Raw genomic sequence first — 23566 nt, forward strand, 5'->3', positions numbered from 1 at the left:
GTTAAAAATAAAATTATTGTTAGTTTCTAAATGAAATTGAAAGTATATAATAAAAAGGTTATAGACTTTGTATGGGAAATATGACGACCTCGTTTTTTGTCGCGAACGGACCTCGCAAGCTCGGTCCGTCTACGCGCCAAAAAACTCGGTCGTCATATTTTCCCATACAAAGTCTATAACCTATAATTACATTTTGTGTCATTCAAGTGTCGCAGTTACATCGACCCGAGGAAATAATCAGTACAAAATTTTCTGTTTTTATTATTGATGTGACCATAGATTGTAGTTAGATCGTGCAATATTTGTATATATTTGATGTAGATAAAACTGTTTATTATACTGAACTACCCGTAAAACGTTTAAAGGCTAATGCAGAAACGTGCCAGATAAACAATTACATCTTTGCATTAAGGACAAATGTTACAAAAGTTTAAAATTTGGCAAGAGTAGTAAATATCAGTTTATTGACAATGTCTTTCATAAATATAGGCGTAAAAATAGCTATATCAGGTTTGACTTTCTGACACGTACATACGGTACAATGTACATTATGTAACATCGTTTGTTTGTTGTTGTTTTTGTTTTTTTTGGTGTGTTTTTTTCGAAGTAGGGATGTGTGTGACTTGTTTAAAACTCTTCTTGTCAAGCAATGCAAAATAATTATAATAAATTGTGCCCGAACTTGTAAATGCTAAATCGTGAACACAGGGGAAGAGGTTTTCATCACCTGAAACTGCCTTATTTTTTGTACTTGGGTTAAATTCATAACGACAAGCTCTTATATTCGTCTCTCATTTAGAATTGTTTTTAACAAAAGCTCAAATGAACCTTTCGGCATTCACAGAGGATAATCCTGACATTTTGTACTTCAAAATTAAATTTCTGATATAGTAAGAAAGTCTCCTTCCACTCTTACGCACACGTTCAATTTTCATTTTCGCCTTGCTATCAAGATTGGTCCTTTCACTTTGGTGTTCCGAATGACAATGAAAAGACTGAACGATGAACGAACGGTGAGCGCACGCTGAAAGCTTTGTGAACGGTGAACGAACGGTGAGCGCACGCTGAACGCAAAACTGTGAACGGAGAGCGCACGCTGAAAGAACGGTGAACGAACGGTGAGCGAACGGAAAAATGGTAAAGTAGAACGTTTCAGGGACTGCACCTGGAGGTGTAAAGCTGTATAAGTAGTGTTGAACTGTGATGACAAATAAAATATAAAAATTATAAAATAATGTGAAAAGATTAAATCGAAAAATAAATCAATCCACTCTGGCATTGGAGTATAGTAAAATTATGAAGAAAATAATTAGGGGGACTAAGCAAGGATACTATAAACAATAATGAATAACAAAAATGACTGCTAATGATGATGCCGTGACAAGTAGACGGCAAAAAAGAAAGTGTAAAACCAACAGAACAACACTGAGTTATAACTAGGGGAAGCTAGCCACATACATTCTGGTGAAGTCATTGGATTTGTTCTTGCCATTGGGGAGGAATGACTTCAGTATATTCATCCAGAATTTCTCCTTGTTTTTTCTCTCTCACATCGGTCCATTGAGTAGTATGGGCAATAACCACTACTGTCATGTCTTCCCATTTGTGTCCTGCAAGATTGAAATGCTCGACAACGGGTTATTTGACCCTTTTGGTTTTAATGGTAGACCATTGGTTATTGGTCCTTCTACGTAGGTCCCCAGTTTCACCTACGTATTGTTGGTCACATACCTTACAGCTTATGAGATAAACACAGTTGTCCGTGCGACATGATGTGTCCCCAAGTATTTGGTAGCACTGGCCAGTGACAGGGTTCTTAAAACTGTCTGTGTTTGCACAACAGGCATCTGCCATCAGAACATGTTTTAAAGTCCCCATTGGGCAAAGTATTCTCCAATTTGGTTCGCACCACCATGTCTTTCAGATTTCTCGGGCGTCTGCAGGCAGCCATGGGAGGTTCTTTAAAGACCTCGGCCTTTCTTGGGTTAATGTAAAACTTATACGGTACCAATTTTGATGCACCAGATGCGCATCTCGACAAACAATGTCTCTCCAGTGATGCTCAACCGAAATGTTTGAAATCCGAAATAACAATGAAGTGTATGTTAATGTAAATTGTAAAGTTAATGTGAGGAATGGGAATATGCTTCTTCAGAATTTTGTTTAGGTCTTTCAAGACAGGGTGGTACGATGCTATTGATTAATTGGGACTCTGTTACCTACCGATTTGCCTTTATATTGTATTAGGGATTGTCTGTCGAGTTTTGATCTGAAATTCCATGGATGACATTTTCAACACCTGATTGATTTTGGAGAAGCAGTGAATGCTATTGATTAATACTTCTATCATGTCTGATTACAGTGAAACCAAATCTGAATACATGTACGTATATGGATATTTTGAAATCGAATAGAAGCTGTTTCGCGATAACCCACATGGCTCAGGGTGTTTTTGTTTATAGATGTTGTTTTAAGTCCTACTGCAGAATTTTTCACTCATGTAGAGACGTCACCAGCATTTAAATGAAAAGTCTCAAATTTTGACCAAAACATGACTCTCGAATCAAGGCCATAACAGGGAAGGTTCTTTATCTTGTCGACGCCTACTTTGACACTGGCCTCCTTTTAAAAAAAAGTAATATCTGAAATATCCGTGTAAATAGAATGATTTTAAAATGATATATCATATGTTTGAAACTTATATCACTGTTCATTATCTTCGCCTTTTCAACTGAAAAAAGATAGACCATGATATTTAAAAAGTGAGGCCGATGTAGAATATGGGAATTAATCCTTGAACAAGGAACCCGTAAAATGTACCTAATAGAACTGTCCCAGAAAATGACCAGCATGTATGAACCATCTGGCGGAACATTGATTTTTTTATACATCTTTTTTTCTGTTATTTCTCAAGCGCCGGATTAACAGTAATGTGTCCGGATATTGGACGCAAACAAAGAAACTTAAAGCACATGGAAATATGGCAGTCAGATGGAGAGGACGGTTGAAATATTGCATTGAAAGGTTAAGCAAGTTGTATGCTGGTGAAGTCATTGAACTTGTTCAAACCAAGAGGGAATAATGACTTCAGCCAATGCATCCAGATCCGAGGCCTCCTGTCACTGCAGGTATGGCAAGATAAAGATTCCTCCCTGATCAATGGCCATAAGCGCCGAGCATAGGCCTAAATTCTGAATCCCTTCAACTGCAATGACGACGTTTCCATATGAGTGAAAGATCCTTGACAGGGACATTAAACAATATACAGTCAATCTTCACCTTTTTTATCATTACATTAAGGTATGAAATTCAACTGTTATCATTTAGACCAGATTATGACCCATGCGGAATTTGAACTTTAGAGGTCCAGATCAAATACAAGGAAGACGCTTAATTCTGAGGTTAAAGGTCAAAGCTACATGTACAAATATTTCATACCCGTTAGGCCTATATATCATTACCGCTCTAGCAATAAGACTTTAAATGAAACGTTTGCATGTTTCAAGATTTAAAAAAAAGGACAGCAACTTGTTAAGACTATTAGGCTTTCGTTCAACTCTGACATTGGGGGTCGAAACATCATGATAAAAACATCTTCACCTATCTTACTAGAGTCGCATGGATATGATGTTACCTCATTCTATAGCCTTGTTATTGATGAAAATATTTTTAAAGAATATAGTTAGTCCGATATATAAGAAATATTTAAACATGGATCACTTCTTATCGTAGTTTGGCCGATAGAGGGGAAGTTTTGGGCTGTTTCGTTATATGGCATACCAGTTTTCATTTCAAGGGTTGATTCTACTCATACCCAGATACGCATTTTATTTATATCATGCAAGGCGAAGATAACGAACAGTGATCAATCTTCCACATATGTTTTAAAAAAGAAACAGGAACGATATTGTTGATCTTCCAAATAACTATATTGAAATTGATAACTTGAAAAGTGTATCAGATTTTATGTAATTTTGATTTTATGATCACAAATTATGTAGAAGGATCTAAATACCCGGATCAATTTCATTGTATTTTTATTTTGCGCTTCCTCTCAACTGTTGTTCAATATGGATTCAAAAGGCAGCTTGGAAATATCTTACCGTATTGGGTGCAATCATACCACTTTCATCAGTATTCTGATCGTGAACGCCTCTTCAGTTAGGGATCAATTGATCTTCTAATCATTTCGTTCTCAAGAGCAATTCTTCTCATTTGAGACAATGAAGTGGAAAAATGACCACTTTGCAGAGCTTATCGACATAAGTGAAACTGATGAGCCTTCTAACAACACGACGCCGAATCCCGGACTGTTTACGATGCCGATCAATGCTGAAAATATAGTTTTTAAAGTGTTTCTGAATCTTTTTCGGAATGCTCTTTGATGATGCTTTCTGCATGTCAGAATTTATACATGAAATATGGTTTACACTAAAATCCAGTTTATGATGAGTATTACGTGTCTGTAATCATTGGTTGCGACATAAAGATGGCAAATTGTCTTTCCTAAACATTTTTTCATGAGTACAGAAACTGGTTTTTTTTCTTTTTGTAATACTGTTTGTGAATTCATAATTTATATCTATCATAGAACACATAGATTAGCAATATGATGCGTGTATCTTTCATACATATTTTGGTCATGTTCATATCAATTGTCCAGTGGCATACATTCTCATTTCATTTGGTCCCGTGGGGATCCAGGTTACAATAGGTTCTCAGTACCCCTTGCTTGTCGTAAAAGGCGACTAAATGGGGCAGTCCATCGGATAAGACTGCATAAACCGAGGTCCCGTGCCACAGTGGGTGTGGCACGATAAATATCCCTCCCTGCTCCAAGGCCGTAAGCGCCGAACATAGTCCTAAATTTTACAGCCCTTCACCGGCAACGTCTCCATATGAGTGAAAAATTCTCGAAAACAATATTCAATCAAATCAAATAATTTCATTTGCTTAATTCCAACACCTTCACAACCAAGTCAGAAGAGTCTTATTTTATATGTTTATGTAAGCCCATGGTATATACATGTAATGCATGTGTCAAAAAACTGTACAATTTATTGTGAAAATTATGATGGTTATATACATATATGTGACATACGAAGTCGTACGTTTTGATGTTGATTTGAAAAAAGATTTGTGATTTCAAGTTTACTAATTAAAAATTCCTTAGAATCCACATTTGATTTAAACCTCTTCTGGCATACGTAGTCGCACAGTACGTTTGAAGTCTCTCCTTCACAGCTGTTAATATTTTCGCGAGGAGCAAAGATAGGGGCTTGGTAGAACATTTATTCGATCCAGCAATGCATCTTTGTTTGTAAGGGGTTTTATGAAGTTTAGGAATCCAGTATAGGTACGGTAACTCATATTCATCCGACCCATTGACTTGGATATTAAATGTGTCTAAAACTGAAGCATGGTTTTGAAGAATTTCGTCCTTTGAAATGGCAGTTGGAGGAACGGTACGATTAGCAAAAGTGGAAGTAATGCAGTCCGTTTGAAATACAGCTGTAATAATGATCCTTACTAACAAAGACAATGTTGTGACAAGCTTTGTCAGCTGAAACCAAAACATATTCCTCATGAAAGGTGAAGATAACGAACAGTGATCAATCTCATAACTCCTATAAGCAATACAAAATAGATAGTTGGGCAAACACGGACCCCTGGACATACCAGAGGTGGGATCAGGTACCTAGGAGGAGTAAGCATCCCCTGTCGACCGGTCACACTCGCACCTGATCCCACTTCGGGTATATCCGAGGGTCCGTGTTTGCCCAACTCTCCATTTTGTATGACTTATAGGAGTTATGAGATTGATCACTGTTCGTTATCGTCACCTTTCATTAGACATGTTTTATTTGATATTCAGATCATGCACCAAATCACAGCGAAACTTGGACTGTACACTGTAAAAGCTCTTGCAAAATGAACACTTTTTTTATCATTCCAGAAAATATAACAACAACAAAAATCATATAAAATAGGCGAGAGCTTGTATTACTTTTTCGATAGTGAAACCATACTTCATACGAGTTGCTTAAACGAGCCATTAAATAAATTCTTAGTGTAACGAGTCACCTTAAACTGAAGCATGATTTTGAAAGGGCGGTTAGATTACCAAATGTGGAATTAATACCAAGGTCCTTGTAATAGCCTTACAAACAAAGACAATGTTGTTACTATAAAAAAGAACTAACATAAAAACACGAGTTACTGATTCTTGAATTTGATCCATAAACGATCACTCAAGACTATTTTGATCAAATTCTACACCAGATGAATTCAATTACTCCAAATCCTAAAGCCCCAATTTGCTCCATGTAACAGAAATCAGTTCATATGTATACAGAAGGACCAGTGAAAGAGTGAAAATGTTACGGTCAGAAAGGATCCGGGAGATTCTCGATTCCCAGTGGGAGACATGGTTTCATATCCTCGACTCCGGGAACCTGCTTGCCAATCCGGGAGAGATCACATACATGCGTATCTATTGTAGCATAATTCAATATTTACAGGTTGGAAGAAGAGAGAAAAAAACAACAACAAACAACTTGGAACCACAATGGTCGAGATTTTCATTTTATTGTTACACCGGAATTAAAATATTTCATCATTTTTCAACTTCTAAACCAAATTTTAAACCAATCTAATCATACCCATCACATATGCAAAATGATTTTAAAACACAGGTTATATAAAATGTATTCATTAAGCCACTCAAGTTTTTACACAGGAATTAAAAGAGGTCCCTATGTAAAAACTTCCATATTATTGATTTATTAGAAGGACTGATTCACAATTTTCCCCAAAATTTTGTTTTTCACTTTTAATGATCAAAATCTTCTGTCTAACGTGTTTAAAAGGTTTCATACAAAAAAGTTTTTACATTATGATAAAACCTCAGAACATAAAGTATATTATTTAGGTGAAACGTGCCATTTAAAACTTAAATTTGTGTCTGTGCAAACTCAACTTAGGATGCTTTAAATTACAAAATAAACATTTCACTAGTTTGTTTGTAAAAAGAAACAATGCTCGAGTCTTGTTTACTTAACACAGAGTAAAGGCTACAATACTGCTCTTATCCTTGCGTTAAGAAGGTCCAAATTTTGGTTGTCAACATTAATGAGTTATATTTTAATGTTTAACTTGTTTTTATTACGAAGCTATTCAAAAAAAGGAAAGCAGGAGATGATTTCATTGATTGGGAAGAACGGATTTCAGATTTTAACCCAGGCTTCTGTTGTTTATTCATCCCCTATAATATTTATACTTATAATATTTATGATATTAACAACCTCGACATTTATTCCTTCTGTATTCAGAAATATACAGGTGTCAATGAGTTGAAAAGTCATTGCTTGTTAGAAAGAAACAAAATATACTGGAAAAAACCATAAGCTGATACTAATTAAACACTGGTAAATATAATTACAATTCTTAAATATAAGAATTGCCAAAAAATAAATAAATAAAAGGAGGTTTTCTTGAATAAATGAATGAATTATGAAATAATGAATACAAGTATATATATTTTTCATTCGCTGATACGTTCCTTTTTGAAAATATATCAAAACTATATATCATAAATGGGGAATGCAGACGCAACTGGCCACAGTAAAAATTCTTTTTCCCACAAACATTTCATTAAAATTCAAAAAAATTAACTGGCCATATAATTATACAAACAACCTTCAGACTGGGTATACTCTACAGACACTTGTATACATGAATGACACTAAGCTTATTTTACTAACCGCTCATTCGTCAATAATCCAGAGATAGGTATAGAAAAATCTACACAAGTAGTAGTATAACAAAACAAAAATCATATAGCCATATACTGACTAGTTTTTTCTTCAATTCAACACAGAAACTAGTCGGGTATACTCAATCGGCTTCGTGATATTTTTATTGTACTACTCTTCGTGTAAATTCTTCTATACTTATTTCTGGAAATAAAATACATGTACCACAAAATAATCAATCAGTGTATTACTTAAAAGATGATAAAATACGTTCATCAGCCTCACACATGGAAATGTAACCATATAAATGAATCTCATTCATCCATCTCCTTTCAAACAGTTGTTAGAAATAAATATCATGAACAGAATGGTGTCTATCTACAAATGTAAAAGTTAAATAAAATTCTAGGAAGATGTATAAGCGATAATTATCATAGTCCAATGTCAGTCAATGTGTTAGCAGCGGATTGTATGGTAAATGTCGCGACAGACACCTGTTGTTTTAAAATGTCCCATTTTTCGATAGCATTCTCCTTCTCTATCTCATTCATGGTGTCCACGATGCCTGGAAAACTATTGTCCGAGTAGGAATCGTACATACTTGGTGCAAACATCACGTGTCTGCAAGAAAGCCAATATATTTGTAGAAAATGCATCTGGACCAATATCGAACCTGACGCAATATATATGCATGTACATATACCATCGCAACACTGTAACCCCCCCCCCCCCCCCCCCCCCCCCATTCGTATTCCGTGCGAGGGGACAATAACACAAAGACTAATATTCAAGCATACAAATGAAAAATTCAACACGGAACTAAATAAGTCTAAAGATTGTTTCATATATGGGCTATGCATTGTAGCCTTTCAGTTCTAAACATGAAAATTGAAAATACCTATTGGTTTGTAGGTTATTTTTTACAATTTTTTGTAAAACCAACTGATTTATAAGTAAACAGATATTAAGCACAGTCCTTCGATGCATTTTGTAGCCTGGCTACTTAATGCAAACCCTATTTCACATCAACTGTAAAAAAGAGCACGAGATACGCTCAGCTGGTTCAGATCTTAATCACAGAGTGGATGCATATTGTCATCATATACTGAAATATGTAAGTTATAATGTCTGGTATAATGATCAATAATCATACATGTTTATTTGTTATCCATGCCCAAGTGGGTCATTGGTTTGTAAATAAATAAATTGTCTAACCACACCTTCAAGTTTTACAAAATTTACTTACTTATACATAGGACGTCCCGGTAGCCCCTCACAATCGATGAACGCCCGCTCAAACTGTATCAACTTATCGTTTATCATTCTTTTCTCCAGAGTACTGTTAAGAAAAATGATATCTAAATTCAGTATTGAGTATTCAAGAGTGGTACCTTAATGGGGCAAATTTCACGCTGCATTCCGTTAGTTTGTTCTGTACATACCTTACACAAATACATTGCATATATATATATATATATATATATATATATATATATATATAGGAATGTATAGTCATGATAAATTTATGAATTACCTTGTTCCGTGAGAATTTTTATGCTCTAGGTTTTTATGGAAAGTGTCTGCTTCAGATGTTAAATTCTGTGCTGCAGATTCGAGAGCGACTGTTGAAAAGAAGATAACAATTTCTATTTTGTACCTAAATTCATCATTTAACATTCATCATATCAAAATACAGTGTGGACATAGATTTTCAATCTTGTTTACCGACAAAATCAGCTATATAATATAAATTACATGTACATAAGTATATTACAAGTATACCTATATTGACGTTTTGTTGAGACCACTTTTCACCAAATTCTTTCTTCAGAGATTCAATGAATGTATTGATGGCCTTTGCGTATCTCCTGACGTCATATTTTAAAACGGGCTCATTGGCAATGTTCCTAAAAGACACCAGACGGTTTCATTATATCCTGTCTTTCGCTGCGTATTGATTAATATTTACATTTCCGATGTTTTTGCCTTTGATATCTTTACAAATTGTACTAATAGCTATTTTCTCATACTATTGTGAACAATGCGCGTAATAATCTTAATGAATACAGAACGTATATATTTTAACGGCTGGGAATTCCGACAAAAATCACAATAAAAAGTAAATGCAAAAAATAAATATTTTGTCGTTGTTGAAAATACACAAGGTATTCACACAGAACTGCAACAGCGTAAAAAGTCGGTTGATACCCTCATGTGTTTTCAAAATGATTTTTTTAAATAACAAAATGAATAAACAGTTGACTATTTTCAAAGCCAGAGTAGAGACATTGAGAAAATTTCATAATATTTGCCTCTATCATATTCAACTACTTATCTTTTAAATGAAATGCATTAAAATACTGTAATACTACACGTACTTACAGATGAAATATTATGCAAAATACTCAAGGCAGTTAAGTATATTTATAGTATTAGGCCTCATATACTGTTCTTACCATGCCAATACTCCCCATAGCTTGGCCATTGTTGCCGTGTACGAAAAGTCGGGATCGATGAAGCGTTCGTACAGATACATCGTTTCGTACGCGGAGTGATACACAGGGTACGACAGAATATCCCATTTACTCTGAAATATCAAAGTATCACAGTCAATCAATTGGTCATGGAGCAGTAAAAACATTGTCATAAAATGAAATAACCGAGGGACACTGCAGAACACATCTTCCGTGCACTACAAGACGTGGACACAAACAAGTTTCTGACATGAAGGATACTGCCCCCCCCCCCCCCCTCTCTCTCGAATTCTCACCTCGTCGTACGTGAACCACATGTCTATACTGGGTACACCTGCTCTTTGATAAAATGTGGCCATGTCACTTCCTGATCCCAAGGAATAATACACACTGTAAACAGAGAAGTTAGATTAGATGTTCAAAAATGTGTCATGTTGTCAAGATGAAACGCAGGACACCTCTAACATAAACTGAATAGATGTTCCTATTAGCATGGCCTTTTTATATCTATCAAATTTCGAAAAAATGTAAAGAATAAAGATATGCCATCAGTAATGACTAGACGGAATTTCTAAAAAAAAAAAAAAAAAAAAAAAAAAAAAAAAAAAAAAAAAAAAAATATTAATAGCACACAGATGGTGACGGTGTTCAATGACAAACGTTGATGACTCTGTGGTGTCTTTTATTTCGAGTTCACTGGGATATATCGAATCGATATATGAATGAAATTATTATTGTTAATAGATAATAAACAGTGCGACATTTAACTCTGGACACGACAAAAGTCCGGAGTTTCGCCAACCCTTTTATTAAGGATACAAATAAACCCTTTACAAAAAAAGATGGGATTTTATGTTCACAAGACATGCACCAACATTTACACTTGTAACTATTGTAGTTTTTAAGATATTTCACCTGAAATCAAAAAATCCCATGGGATTTTGGAGGGATTTTTAATCCCACTTGGGGGATTTTCACTCCTACCAAAAATCCCATGGGAGAAAAAATATAATTTCTCCCATAGGATTTTAACTCCCATATTTAAATTCAAAATGGGATACAATGTCCCATAGGAGGAAATGTCCCATAATGAACATGAAATGGCAGTGAATATCCTATTTGAGCATGAATGGGAATAAATATCCCAAATAAAACACAGGATGGGGACTTTTATCCCATGAATATAGTAATAAAGCAGAAAATTGTATCTTAAAGAGTGTTGTTTGTCATGATTCTTAAGAATGTACTTGCAAGCTAAGGAATGACATTAACTTTATATCTAGTAATTACATTCCTAAATTATGTAGACCTATACATGTGTTAATGGATAAATGTCTAAACAACATGAGAAATTAAATTATATTAGAGCTCTGCATTACTAAACTCTTTCCCATGCAATTTCAATTGTATACATATAACCCTATCACAAAAATATTAGAATAAAATTGAACGGTATTAAATTATGCAGTTAGAACACTAACTTATTTACATGCAGCTGTTCACATTCTCTATTTACAACCCTTTACAGGTCGTCAGGTGTGAATATTCACAGGAACCGGTATTTTTGTCTGTAATAATAATAGTAGGCCCTATGGTACCATCCCCAATGAAAAAAATAACCCAAAAGACTTCGCTTCAAAATAATTCGAAAATTCTGCTTTTATCGTCCCACCCCAATTGTCATTCTGATTCAGTAATCCCAGTGCTTTTATTAGGGGTGTGTGGTATATACCCCTACTCTTATCATTATGTACAGGCTAAATTACCGGTTCCTCTGATATGTTGTGGAATTTTGGAATAGCCTAGCTTACAGTTACAATTTGTTTACAATATATTAAAATTAGTGTTAATTAAGTGCTTACGGTGAAATCTGCTACTGCTAGATGATGCTAAGTTGTTTCGTGAACCGAATCAGACATCTCCAACAAGATTCTCGAAGATTTAACAACACAAGAATCATTTTACAAAATGCATGCTTCGGTCCATCATTCTCCCTCTGACAATCGCATTCATTCTGAAGTCAAAGTACTTTCTCCTATACCTGAAGCGTCAAAAAGACTTTGACAGGTAAATACGAATAAACGGTTAACAGACATCTCGACCCTAAGAAAGTTCAGTCCTGGATGTTCTAGTCCAAAAAGAAGTATGATCCAATCTTATGCATTCATTTATTACATTTCCGGTTGAGCAACACCCAAATCCTCTAGAGACATTGTTTACAGTTATATGACATTACCTAAATGTGTGACACAATATTAATCCACCCCTGCTCAAAGGGGCATAAGCACCGAGCATAGACCTAAATGTTGCAGCCCTTCACTGGCAATGGTGACGTCTCCATACAAGTGAAAAATTCTCAAACAGGACGTTTACGTTTGTTTTTTTTGTTTGTTCACAGCCAAAATTTTAACCTTCTGGATGCAGGAATAAAAGCAATATTTTAGCCTTCATTCTGTGTTATGTAAACAAAGACTGGAGTCTTTTTATGTTTACATTTAAGGTGGCTCACTACACCGGGAAATAGTTTCTCAAATCAGTACAAATAGATTTAATATTTTAAAAAAGATCTGATGATATACAATAAGTGTGTATGCCAAAAACAGCAAAAAATGCAAATTTGGATAAAAACATGATTTTCAAAAATATTATTTCAACACATGAACAAAAGACTGGTGGATTTGAGCTCAAGATCTGTAGTTCACCAGCCCAATGCTCTCTCTCTCTCTCTCTCTCTCTCTCTCTCTCTCTCTCTCTCTCTTGCCCAATGCTTTATTAATTAACCACTTAGCTATGGTGTTATAGACGAATAAATCGATCAATACAAATACTTTCCCAAAACATTTAAATCGCCATCTTGTAACATAGTGTCATAAAGCTTTAGTGTAGTGAGTACCTTAACAAACCAGTGAAATGTTTAATTTTGTAATTGAATTTTCAAAGCATCTTTACTTTTGCACATGCAATTTTACAAAGATTATTCAATAAAGGGTAAAAAAAAAAAAACAACACTTAAAATACTTGTTTTTGATCCACTGTAGATTTTAGGAAAATATTAGATTCCTGGGTCAGAGAAATCTAGACATCATTAAATGATAATGAAGTATTGTATATAAAAAAAAAAAAAATTCAAGACTCTGCAATATGTTTGCAACTAGGAGAAATGGTCACAAGCTATTTTACACCCGCATCCCTCTTGGATCGAACCACTATAACTTTTAGGATAACAATAAATCCTCTCCCAACAATGTGCACATCTGCAAATGGCAATGAAGCATTGTACAAAGTTTCAAGTTTATCAGATAATCCATACAGGAGGAGAAGCATTTTAATGCACAATTTAAGACTTTGTGACAGACAGACTTACAGATATGGACAGAAAATACAAAAACCATATAATTATATGAAATGATTTTGCATGTAAAAAGTACATGAAGTGCACAATTATGATTTAAATGTAATTATCATTTTTATTAGGAATTTAGATGTCTCCTCTTTTTGCAAACAATTACACATCTATATATGAAGATGACATATATAGTGAGCATATAAAACACTCCTACCAAAAATGTAAACAAATATGTGCAATGCAAGTTTGAAAAATATGTATGTCTTAAAAAGTGATTGACTAGATATCAGGAAGCAAGCAAGCTCACTCCATGTTACTGTGCTACAACTAACTGAAATTCACTACATTATCCAAAATCCACCCAAAAAGAACCAAAACCTACCAACACTAAATACCAATATATATCCATGTGAGGTCAAGGTTTCAGGAGTGAAACAATGTGTTTTTTAAACTTTAAAATCATTATGTTTTACTTTTGTAGGATATTCATAATGTTGAAATTGATTTAAAGCAATCAATTTTCAATTGGAGATACAAGGTACATGTATGCACATAAATGTACCACCCTGAATCTCATATCATACCTTATTATAGCTGGCAAAATTATGAAATGAAATTTAATGTCACCACAGAATTTATAATTTCCGTTTCTTTCTCTCAATTCACATGGAGACCTCCTTTTTTAGAGTCTTATTTTCTTTTACTTGAATGTTCTAAATTGAAATCTAAGGAATAATAATCTTGGAAGAAAAATCTACATGAAAATATTTTCTACTTTGAGAAACAAAATGACAAACATAACTGTTTTAAATGTAAGTAAGAAATAGAAAAATAATTCAATTTAATGCACTTACATATGTAATTGAAAGAAAATTCCTTTGAGTACATGATTTTAGAATGAAAATAAGATTGATTAATATTCAATAAAGTATTTCAATTTCTTCAAAACTTCGATCTTCAGATGATTTTCCATCCATTGACACCCCAAATGTATGATCACACACATTTAGCAGGAACATATGTTCCTCAAATCTCCTTCACATAACACTTGACTACTTTTGAAATGCAATTTAAGTCTTTTTAGAAATTAACAAAGATGAGTGTACAGATTCATACCCTAGCTGTTGATGATTGCTAAAACTGATCACTACTCAAAACTCTGAAACAAATCTTTATGGATTTTTTTGTATTTCACACACACACGCACACATACACGTACATGCATACACACATCAAAAATATCAACAAGACACTGACCTTAACTAAATACCTGAGTTATTTAGTTAAAAGTATTACTAACCTCAATATGAATGAAATCTATATAATACAGTAACTTTTCTTGCTCTAGGCATGCATTTATATGCTAAATTCTAATATTCAGTAGAAGTATAATACATGTATAAGGTGTAATTCATTCCCCCAAAAGCGTCTATACTGATGAAACATTTTACAATTATAAACTTGATATACACTTTTAACACTATTTGGATCTGACCTTGAATCAGAACCCTGGAGTTGCAAGTGTCACAATTTTTGTACATCTTTCTGTTTTTCTTGACAATGCATCCATCATTTATAATATTCTAGTGTCAACAAAATTAAAGAAGGATTCTTTTAAATCATAAAGACATGTAATTACTATGACCATTTTTGGTTCCATCTATTTTAAAGCTAGTATCAAAACCTTTAGATTCTAACATGTATATATAAACTGTGTTTTTAATTATCAAATACCAAAAAAAAAAACCACCCAAAAAACCAACCAACTTTTAGCCATTAGTGTTTTATTTTGATAATTTAATTTACAGATACATGTATAAGTTGTCATAATGTCATTTAATTCTATTTTATTGTTGCATTCCTCTTCTTGCCCTTGTAAAGCACAATCTCATTAAAATAAGATCTTTGATCCGCTCCGTTATTGTTATAAATAAGATCTTTGATCCTCTCCATAACAATAACGGAGCGGATCAAAGATCTTATTGAAACGACATAACAATAACGGAGCGGATCAAAGATCTTATTTTAATCAGATTGTGTAAAGCACCTTAGAGTAATAAACTGTTTTATATAAGGCTGCATGTATATAAATTTTATTATTATTATCACTGATAGAGGTCATGAAATTTACAATTACCTGTTCCTTCTTTACCTAAAAGTATCAATAGCATTAAAGAAGATGTTATCTAAATTTAAATGTTTTACACATAAACACTATATATCAAGTTTGGTTCCTCCTGGAGTCAGAATTTCTACCCTAGGAATCATGATATTTTCAAGCTTGATGTTTTGTTTACTGTCACAACAGAAGCTGACCACTAGCAATAGGTCACATGAGAGAATCAATTGACCTAAAAATATATTAATTAACATGATTGAAATGTTTTAATCTTTATATCCATGATAAGATATTCTTTATATATTTTATATTGAATTCAATTGGTACTAATTGACCTCTTTATTTTCAAAATAATTGGAATTATGTCTATATACACACATGTGAGAGTTGGCCTCCATGTGTCCAATGAAGAAATTATGAATAATGGAATGACAAATTAATGATTGTCTAATGCTTACAGGGATGGATCCAGGAATTTTTGAGAGGGGAATTTTACCATTAATTTTGGTTATCAAGGGAGGGGGGTCCACCCTCAAAATGTGTTATTTTTACTTTATTTTAGCAAAATTTCCTGAACCAGCACCCCCTCTGGATCCACCACTAGGTTATCATTTACTCCTTCATTCTTGATTACAAACCTAAGGACAATAAATTGTAATTTCACATTTTTTTTTAATTTGACAATATTTCATTATCACACAACAGCAAAATTATGAAAGCATATACATGTATGTACAATAATAGCAAATTGATTGTTCTGACATATCATTTGATATACATATATATTCATAAGAAAATTTGAACTATCATGCATATTATAGATTATCAGTCATCAAGTTTTTTGTTGTGTTTTTTTTTTTCAAAGTAATTTCACATTTTGAATCTTGCTTATTAATTGATATGTTGATATGGAATCAAATGACATGCATGCACGCAGAAGCTATGTGAAAAATGTCAGATCTTGTGTAGCAATTTGTAAACCCAATGATTACAAAGCCTATTAGTATTCTATATCAGTAAAAGAAAATCCTATTTTAATTCATATTTTGCAATAGATATGATAAAAGGAATAAGCATTTAATAATAATTATCAAAATCTATAGTATAAAATTGAAAAACAATCTCATAAAAATATAACATATATTTTACACATGCATTTTTGTAAACATTACAAAAGGAACAGATTTCCCCCCTGAATTTATATAAAAATCAGTATTATGTCCTGTGACATTTTGTTATTATGCTTTAATAAACTTCTAATATTGACTTTGTCCTTGCATGGTCATTTTGTCCATTTTTTTTTATATATCTGTACCCAGGTTTTGTCTGGTGAATTTTACCCCAACTAATCCCTTTGTGTATAATACACATGGGATGTTCTTTACAGCTCAGTAAGCCCCTGACTTTGTTTCTCATTGTTCCTTATCTACAATTACTGGGTGAATGACTTTGTGAGGTTGTAATTTGCCATCTAATACTTTTATAAGCATTTCATATCATGATCAACATATCATGCTATTTCAGTCAATATTATAAATAATTCATTTGATACATAATATGTAATATTGTAGGCTTATATGGTGATATTTGGAAAATAATGGCAAAGCAATTCTCAGCTTGAACATTGAAAATTATGTTGCAATATACATCACCCAATACAAAGACAAAGGATACATTTTAATTTTTACGTTTAAATTCATATGAAATATTGTGAAATTCATAATCATGTGAATGCAATAGCTGCAGAACTGTAGCTCTCTGAGAAAATATTAATTGGTACAGATCTGTCCCAATATTTTCTCAGAGAGCTACAATTTTGCAGTTAGTGAATGTGGTTAACTTATACTACCATTAAGATATGTAATCTCTTTCTAATATTTGTTTAATTTGTACCTTTTTCATATTGTACAACAAAGTATAATTTAATGCACATTAATCCTCGGATTATAATAATTTTTTTAAATTATTTTTTTAGGCTTAATTTTTTTTAAATTTATTTGTACAAATAGAAATTAAGTGCATCATAATATATACTTTTAAAGGTAAGATGTACAATTGATATATAATCACTCATACCAACCATTCATACTCCACTCAAACATTTCAAAACTATGGATTATAAATTTTGATTAGTGCAAAATTTGTTAATTTCTATAAGGTCATCTCAAATCTTTTAAAATCATTTTAGTGACTTTTTGGGGGAAAACACCTGAAACACTTTTAAAGCCAATTTAAATGGTCCAGGTCAAGCATATTTTGCTTTTAGGCCAAATCTTTGTAAGATCATTTGTGCACTTTGACAATTATTTCTAAATATTCGGGCTAGTATAATGAAGAAGTATGGATGTTTCAATTTTCATTAACATTTAATACCAAAACCATATCTCCTTTGCTTGACCAAAAAAGCCCCCCCCCCCCCTCCACACACACACAGTGAGGTCTAGATCCGCCACTGTTTAATCTGTGATTTTGGGGCGAAGTTGGATCAATTTCATTTTATAAACAAGTCCAGTGGTACGATGGATTTTTCATTTTCAAGACAAATTAATAGAAATATAAATTGTTAGCCAGTAAAAAGAAGTAATGATTTAAATCAGATACTTGGAACAGTGTTGATGTTAACAGGGACCTATATACTAGTTAGTATATAGGTCCCTGATGTTAACTTATGAAATTCTCATATTGTATACAAGATATTATCCAACTAACAGATAGACTTTTGCAATTATATCTTATGCATTATGAACTGTAGCTAAACAATATCACTATTAAAATCTTATGTCCATTTCCATGTAGTTGGGAATCAATTAAGCTTTCCTGGTTCCGATTTTGATTTAATTTTTATTTTGTGAATATAAATCAATATTTGTCTAATCACAGGAACCGGTAATTTTGTTTGTAATGATAATAATGAGAGTCTATACGATACCACCCCCCCCACCCCCGTGTTTTTATTAGGAGGTGGTATTGAATACACCCGTAAATACAGGGCCGTAAATTACATGGAGGCGGAAGAGGCAGCTGCCTCCTCCAACTTTTGAGCCAAAAAAAAATTAAAATTTAAAGTTCATTAGAATTTATGTTGTTTCCAATAACTAAGAACATGATACCTCCCTTAAAAAGCATTCCAAATCTTTCTTTTAGAATGAGTTAGTCAAGTAACATCTAAGAAGGCCCTAGAATCAAGGATTTTGCACGAAACGTGTTCAGTGTGCACAAAATCTGCTCAGCGAGGCCCCCAGACCCCCGCCTAATTTCCTGCCTCCTCCAAATTGAAGGTTAATTTACGGCCCTGAAATATCATTACAGACAAAATGGTAATATATTTACAAGTGCACTTTACGTATTGTTCTCCACGGGCAAGGGCACAGGCACCGGAAGTATGGATACATGTATTTAGAGATTGGCCTTCTACTGGTATATAATAAAATGAATTTTATTATACCGGTAGAAGGCCAATCTCTATACCGGTAGAAGGACAATCTCTAAAGCTTACAAAAAAAAAAACGTGAAACGATTACATGAATCGAAGAGGGATGAAATAGACTACGAATTCATACACTTCAGAGAAATTATTCCCATAAAAAAAATATGAAAAAAAGTTGAGGGGGGGGTAGTAATATCCATATTTAAGGTGCCTGTGGGCAAGGGCGCATCCAGGAATTGTTTAAAGGATGAGCGGATTGCGACCCAAGTTTGTGCCTATTCCGCCCCGGCCCCAAAGAGGGGTGAATATCGCAAACTGGTAAAATGACCAGTTTTGTTTAAAACTATGGAAGTAAAGTGGAGTGACTACAACCCTCTCGATCCGCCACTGATGAACAAGAACTACATTACGGGGATTAGGAAGCACAGGGTTCATTTAGAATAATTGTAATCTTTAAGGAAATCTTCGTGGAGCACATTATCGCAAATAGTTGCTGAAATTGAACCTTACCATAATTCCGCCGGCGAGGATTGCAGCTATTTTCACTTTCACATCGCAGGAGGTGCGTTTGATGAGCTATCAACTTATACAGACAGTATCTCCTCATATCTACATGTACAGGGGCGGATCCAGGAATTGTGGTTACGGGGCGCCACTTTATGAGGCAGTGGGTCCATGGCGAAGCCCTGGTTGGGGCCCAGGGGGCGAAGCCCCCGGAAACTCCTGGGTTTTACAAATTTTATGGGGCTTGAAATATTTCTCCTATTTAGTCATTTGTACTACATGTATTTTCTATCAATTTAATAAGGTGAAATTAATAAAATGACCCAAATTTTAAGGTTTGGGGGGGGGGGGAATATTAAGTTCTCCCAATAAAGTAATTTAAAAAAATTAAAAGATTTTGTCATTTATTTCTCCGCCTACGCCCCCTCTAAATCCGCCACTGATGTATATTGCAATAATCTACCAGAATATACTGACACCTTATAGGTGATACTTCATTAGTACAAATGGACATCACCACCACCACCATCCCTCCAAAGGGAGGGGGTGAGACTAACAACGAAAGGGGAAAAACACATTCCGCAAATTATAATATACATGTAACAGGCTGTCTTTGCATTTAGTCCGAGTGTTTTCAGTTATCTTTTTAAAAATTCTATATATTGATTGCAACACAAACATCCTATTATAATTACATGGCGATAATAAAGTCTCAGTAAGTTTCCACAAAGCTGAAAATTGGTATACACCATATTGTACAAACTGATACAGAACTAAAATATTGCGGAAACTTATCAAAACTTTGCGGTAGACTATCAGTATAGCAATGTGCATACTAAAACAGAACAGTTTCTGCAAACCGAAATTTGCGCAAACTTGATCAGCTTTCAGCAAATTGTCGTTGCGGAAACTACTTGAAAACAACGTAGATATATCAAGTTTCAGCAGGACACACCAAGTTTTTGCAGGGAGAAAGCTATCAAGATGAAAAATGAGTGCGGAAACTTGACGAAAACCACTTGTACACCTAAGTCTATGTAGTGAAATTTGTATTTTTCATCCATTTGTAAATTCCATGTTTTTAATGAAAAGAACTTATAATAATTGACATTAGTAAATACTATGTAATATTGCAGGTAAATTTTGTAGGGTATATAAGCGAGTGGGGGGGAGGGGGGGATTCAGACCAGCTTTTAGTGTTAGGAATTTGTGTTACTCTGAAGTGAAGTCCCAGTTGGTTATTAAAATGCACGTACATAGATCTATACATTTCCATACACCTATATTCAGTGCAACCCCCCCCCCCCTAAAATTTTCAAATTTAAGGTAAATCGCGGTATCTTGTTTAGAAAAATGTACTAAACGATAAAAGAAGCAATAATTTCTTCCACTCCCGGAGAAATAAATGACAAAATCTTTTGATTTCTTGCATTACTTTATTGGGAGAACTTAATTTTGTTCTAAAACCCATAAAATTTGAGTCATTTTATTAATTTCACAAATGACTAAATAGAAGACATATTTCAAGCCCTGTAAAATCCCGGAGCTTCCAGGGGCTTCGCCCCCCTGAACTCCACCAGCGCTTTGCTCTGGATCCACTGTGGGCCTCAAGGCGGCCCCCAGACCCCCTGCCTCATAAAGTGGCGCCCCCTCCCTGTAACCGCATTTCCTGGACCCACCCCTAATATTACGAAGTTCATACAGCCAGAATCATCGAAGCTTAGACTGGGTATTTTGAATTGAAGATTTCCAAAACGCAGTTTGACAAATAAAAACGGGTGTGTAATGCTCTAGTATGAAATTATATTGGAAAAGAAGAATCTACACGCGTGCACATGCGCATGCCTTTCTGTTGTCTGACTGGCTCTATCCTTCAGACTCTCGCGTTATAATCTAGGGGATAATTGAATTATCTCTCAAGATCCATGCAAATGGCCACATTCAAGTAATAGACAATTGTGTAGTATTACATGAATTTACATTTGTTGATTTTAAAGCAAGATAACCATGAATTATGTATTGTATTCAGAGGCGGGTGCAATATTTCAGTTTGGGGCCCGGAGAAATTGCTGGGTGGGTGGGTCTAAAGACCGCCTTTAGACCTCAGTAAGTCCAGGACAAAGTCCTGGGTGGTTCCAGGGGACAATGCCTATGAAAGCTCCCGCTTTTTTCTCTCTTCTTTTTATTGCAAAAACTAGCACCAGTACTCTCTAAAGTATTTTGATTGCATATCTTTATTCTTAAAAACTGTATATTTGGCATGCGCATATTTAATATACATTAATGAAAAAAAAGTATAAAACTATATCGCATTAAAAGTGTACAAATTAAGTTTACTTAGTTCATTCCCAACATTGGGTGCATGATCTTTAGTTCCTTAGAATGTATTAAGTACTAGAGACACACGTTACATGGATATGAAAACAGACTCAGATTTGATTGATAGGATATTGTTTAAGTTTCCTCTCGAGAATTTTTCACTCATATGAAGACGTCACCATTACCGGTGAAGGGCTGAAAACATAGGCCTATGCTCGGTGCTTACGGCCTTTGAGCATGGAGGGAATTTATCGTGCCACAGAAGTTGAGACAGTGGGCCTCGGTTTTTGCGTTCTCATCCGAAGGACTGTCCCATTGGGTCGTCTCTTACGACAGGCAAGGAGTACTGAGGACCTATTCTACCCGGTGTTGTAAAGCATAAGATTCTCCCCCGCATAGACTTTCCCTCCGTAAAAACGGGCCCGGGATAGACATTCCCCCCGGAAAGATGGGCCTGGAATAGAATTTCCCCTTACGAAGAATTAACCCGGGTCCAACCCAACCCCCCTTGGAAAAACCGTCCCAAAAAAGAAATTCCCCCTAAATGACAGTACACCCCCATTCTTACATTTTAGCTATGTATCTGTTTCCATTTCTATTACTAGAATTCTCTTGCTTATTTAGACCCAGTAATTCTTCTGATTATTTTTGTGTGTGTGTATCGTGAACAATCATCATCTTATGATTTTTTATAAAAAGGAAATTGCTCAAATCGTGTAATGGTATATCAAAATTCATTCAGACATCTTAAAAGTCTTTATCGTTATTTACTAGTATCTAACATTTGAATTAGTAAAGTTGGGAAGAACTTAAATGATTTTTTTAATTTAAATAAACGAGAAAATTTAATAACTTTTATTTATACAGTTCATCTATTTTACTTTTCAAATATTTTAATTATACATCTTATAGTCGATTTTTTACGAAAAATCCTACTTATATTGACCATCGTTAAAGTCTTTTGGTAAGCATATTGTATTTACAATATGCATTTCAAAGTTTTCAGCGTGTAAATCCAACTTCATCATGTCAACAACAAAAAATATTCGTTTGTTTTATGAATATCGTAATATTAATGAGCGCATATCTATTTCCTTAAACTATTATAACAAATGAAATCCGGAAACAGGGGGGGGGGGGTTCTATATATACCAGGGTGATTTTTCCGCCAAAGGGGAGACTCTTTACTGACTTTGTACATAGGGGGAAATTATATGCTGGGGCGCAATTCCGGGCCCGTTTTTCCGGGGGGGGGGGGTCTATGATACAACACCGGATCCCCACGGGATAAAACATATCTGATATACATATTACATGTAAAAGCCCTACATTAACTGGATACTGGATATTGGACTACAGGGGCTTTGCAATTGAGGACTAACCAAATCACGGTTAGGGTGGTTCGGGAGGGGTTGTCCCCCTCCCTTACGGGAGAAAATATTGAAGCAGAGCAATTTCAAGCACATTAAATTCTTATCTTTGAAATGATGGGGGGGTGCGATCTCCACACCCCTTAATTCCGCAAGTGAGACTGTTAGTTAACTCTATGGTAAAATTTAGAAGATATAAAACAGAAAGAATTTTGATACAAGTAAAAAGTTTCATATATTTTTGGAAAATTAT

At 34.3% G+C, this 23566-nt stretch overlaps 1 protein-coding gene across 9 annotated transcripts in view; it reads right to left on the reverse strand.

Moving 5' to 3' along the window:
• Nucleotides 1-6557: 6557 nt before the first annotated feature.
• LOC125675520 (glutamate carboxypeptidase 2-like) overlaps nt 6558-23566 on the reverse strand; it is a 283989-nt gene continuing 266980 nt past the window's right edge. For all 9 annotated transcript variants that reach the window (XM_056158510.1, XM_056158503.1, XM_056158504.1 and 6 more), the window contains 6 exons: nt 10525-10618; nt 10211-10341; nt 9537-9661; nt 9289-9376; nt 9001-9093; nt 6558-8375 (listed from right to left, as the gene is read on the reverse strand). In XM_056158510.1, coding sequence (XP_056014485.1) covers nt 8186-8375; nt 9001-9093; nt 9289-9376; nt 9537-9661; nt 10211-10341; nt 10525-10618 — 721 coding nt within the window. In that variant the 3' untranslated portion in view covers nt 6558-8185. The remainder of the gene's footprint in view (nt 8376-9000; nt 9094-9288; nt 9377-9536; nt 9662-10210; nt 10342-10524; nt 10619-23566) is intronic.

This window comes from Ostrea edulis, chromosome 3, assembly GCF_947568905.1.
Source record: "Ostrea edulis chromosome 3, xbOstEdul1.1, whole genome shotgun sequence".
NCBI lineage: Eukaryota > Metazoa > Mollusca > Bivalvia > Ostreida > Ostreidae > Ostrea > Ostrea edulis.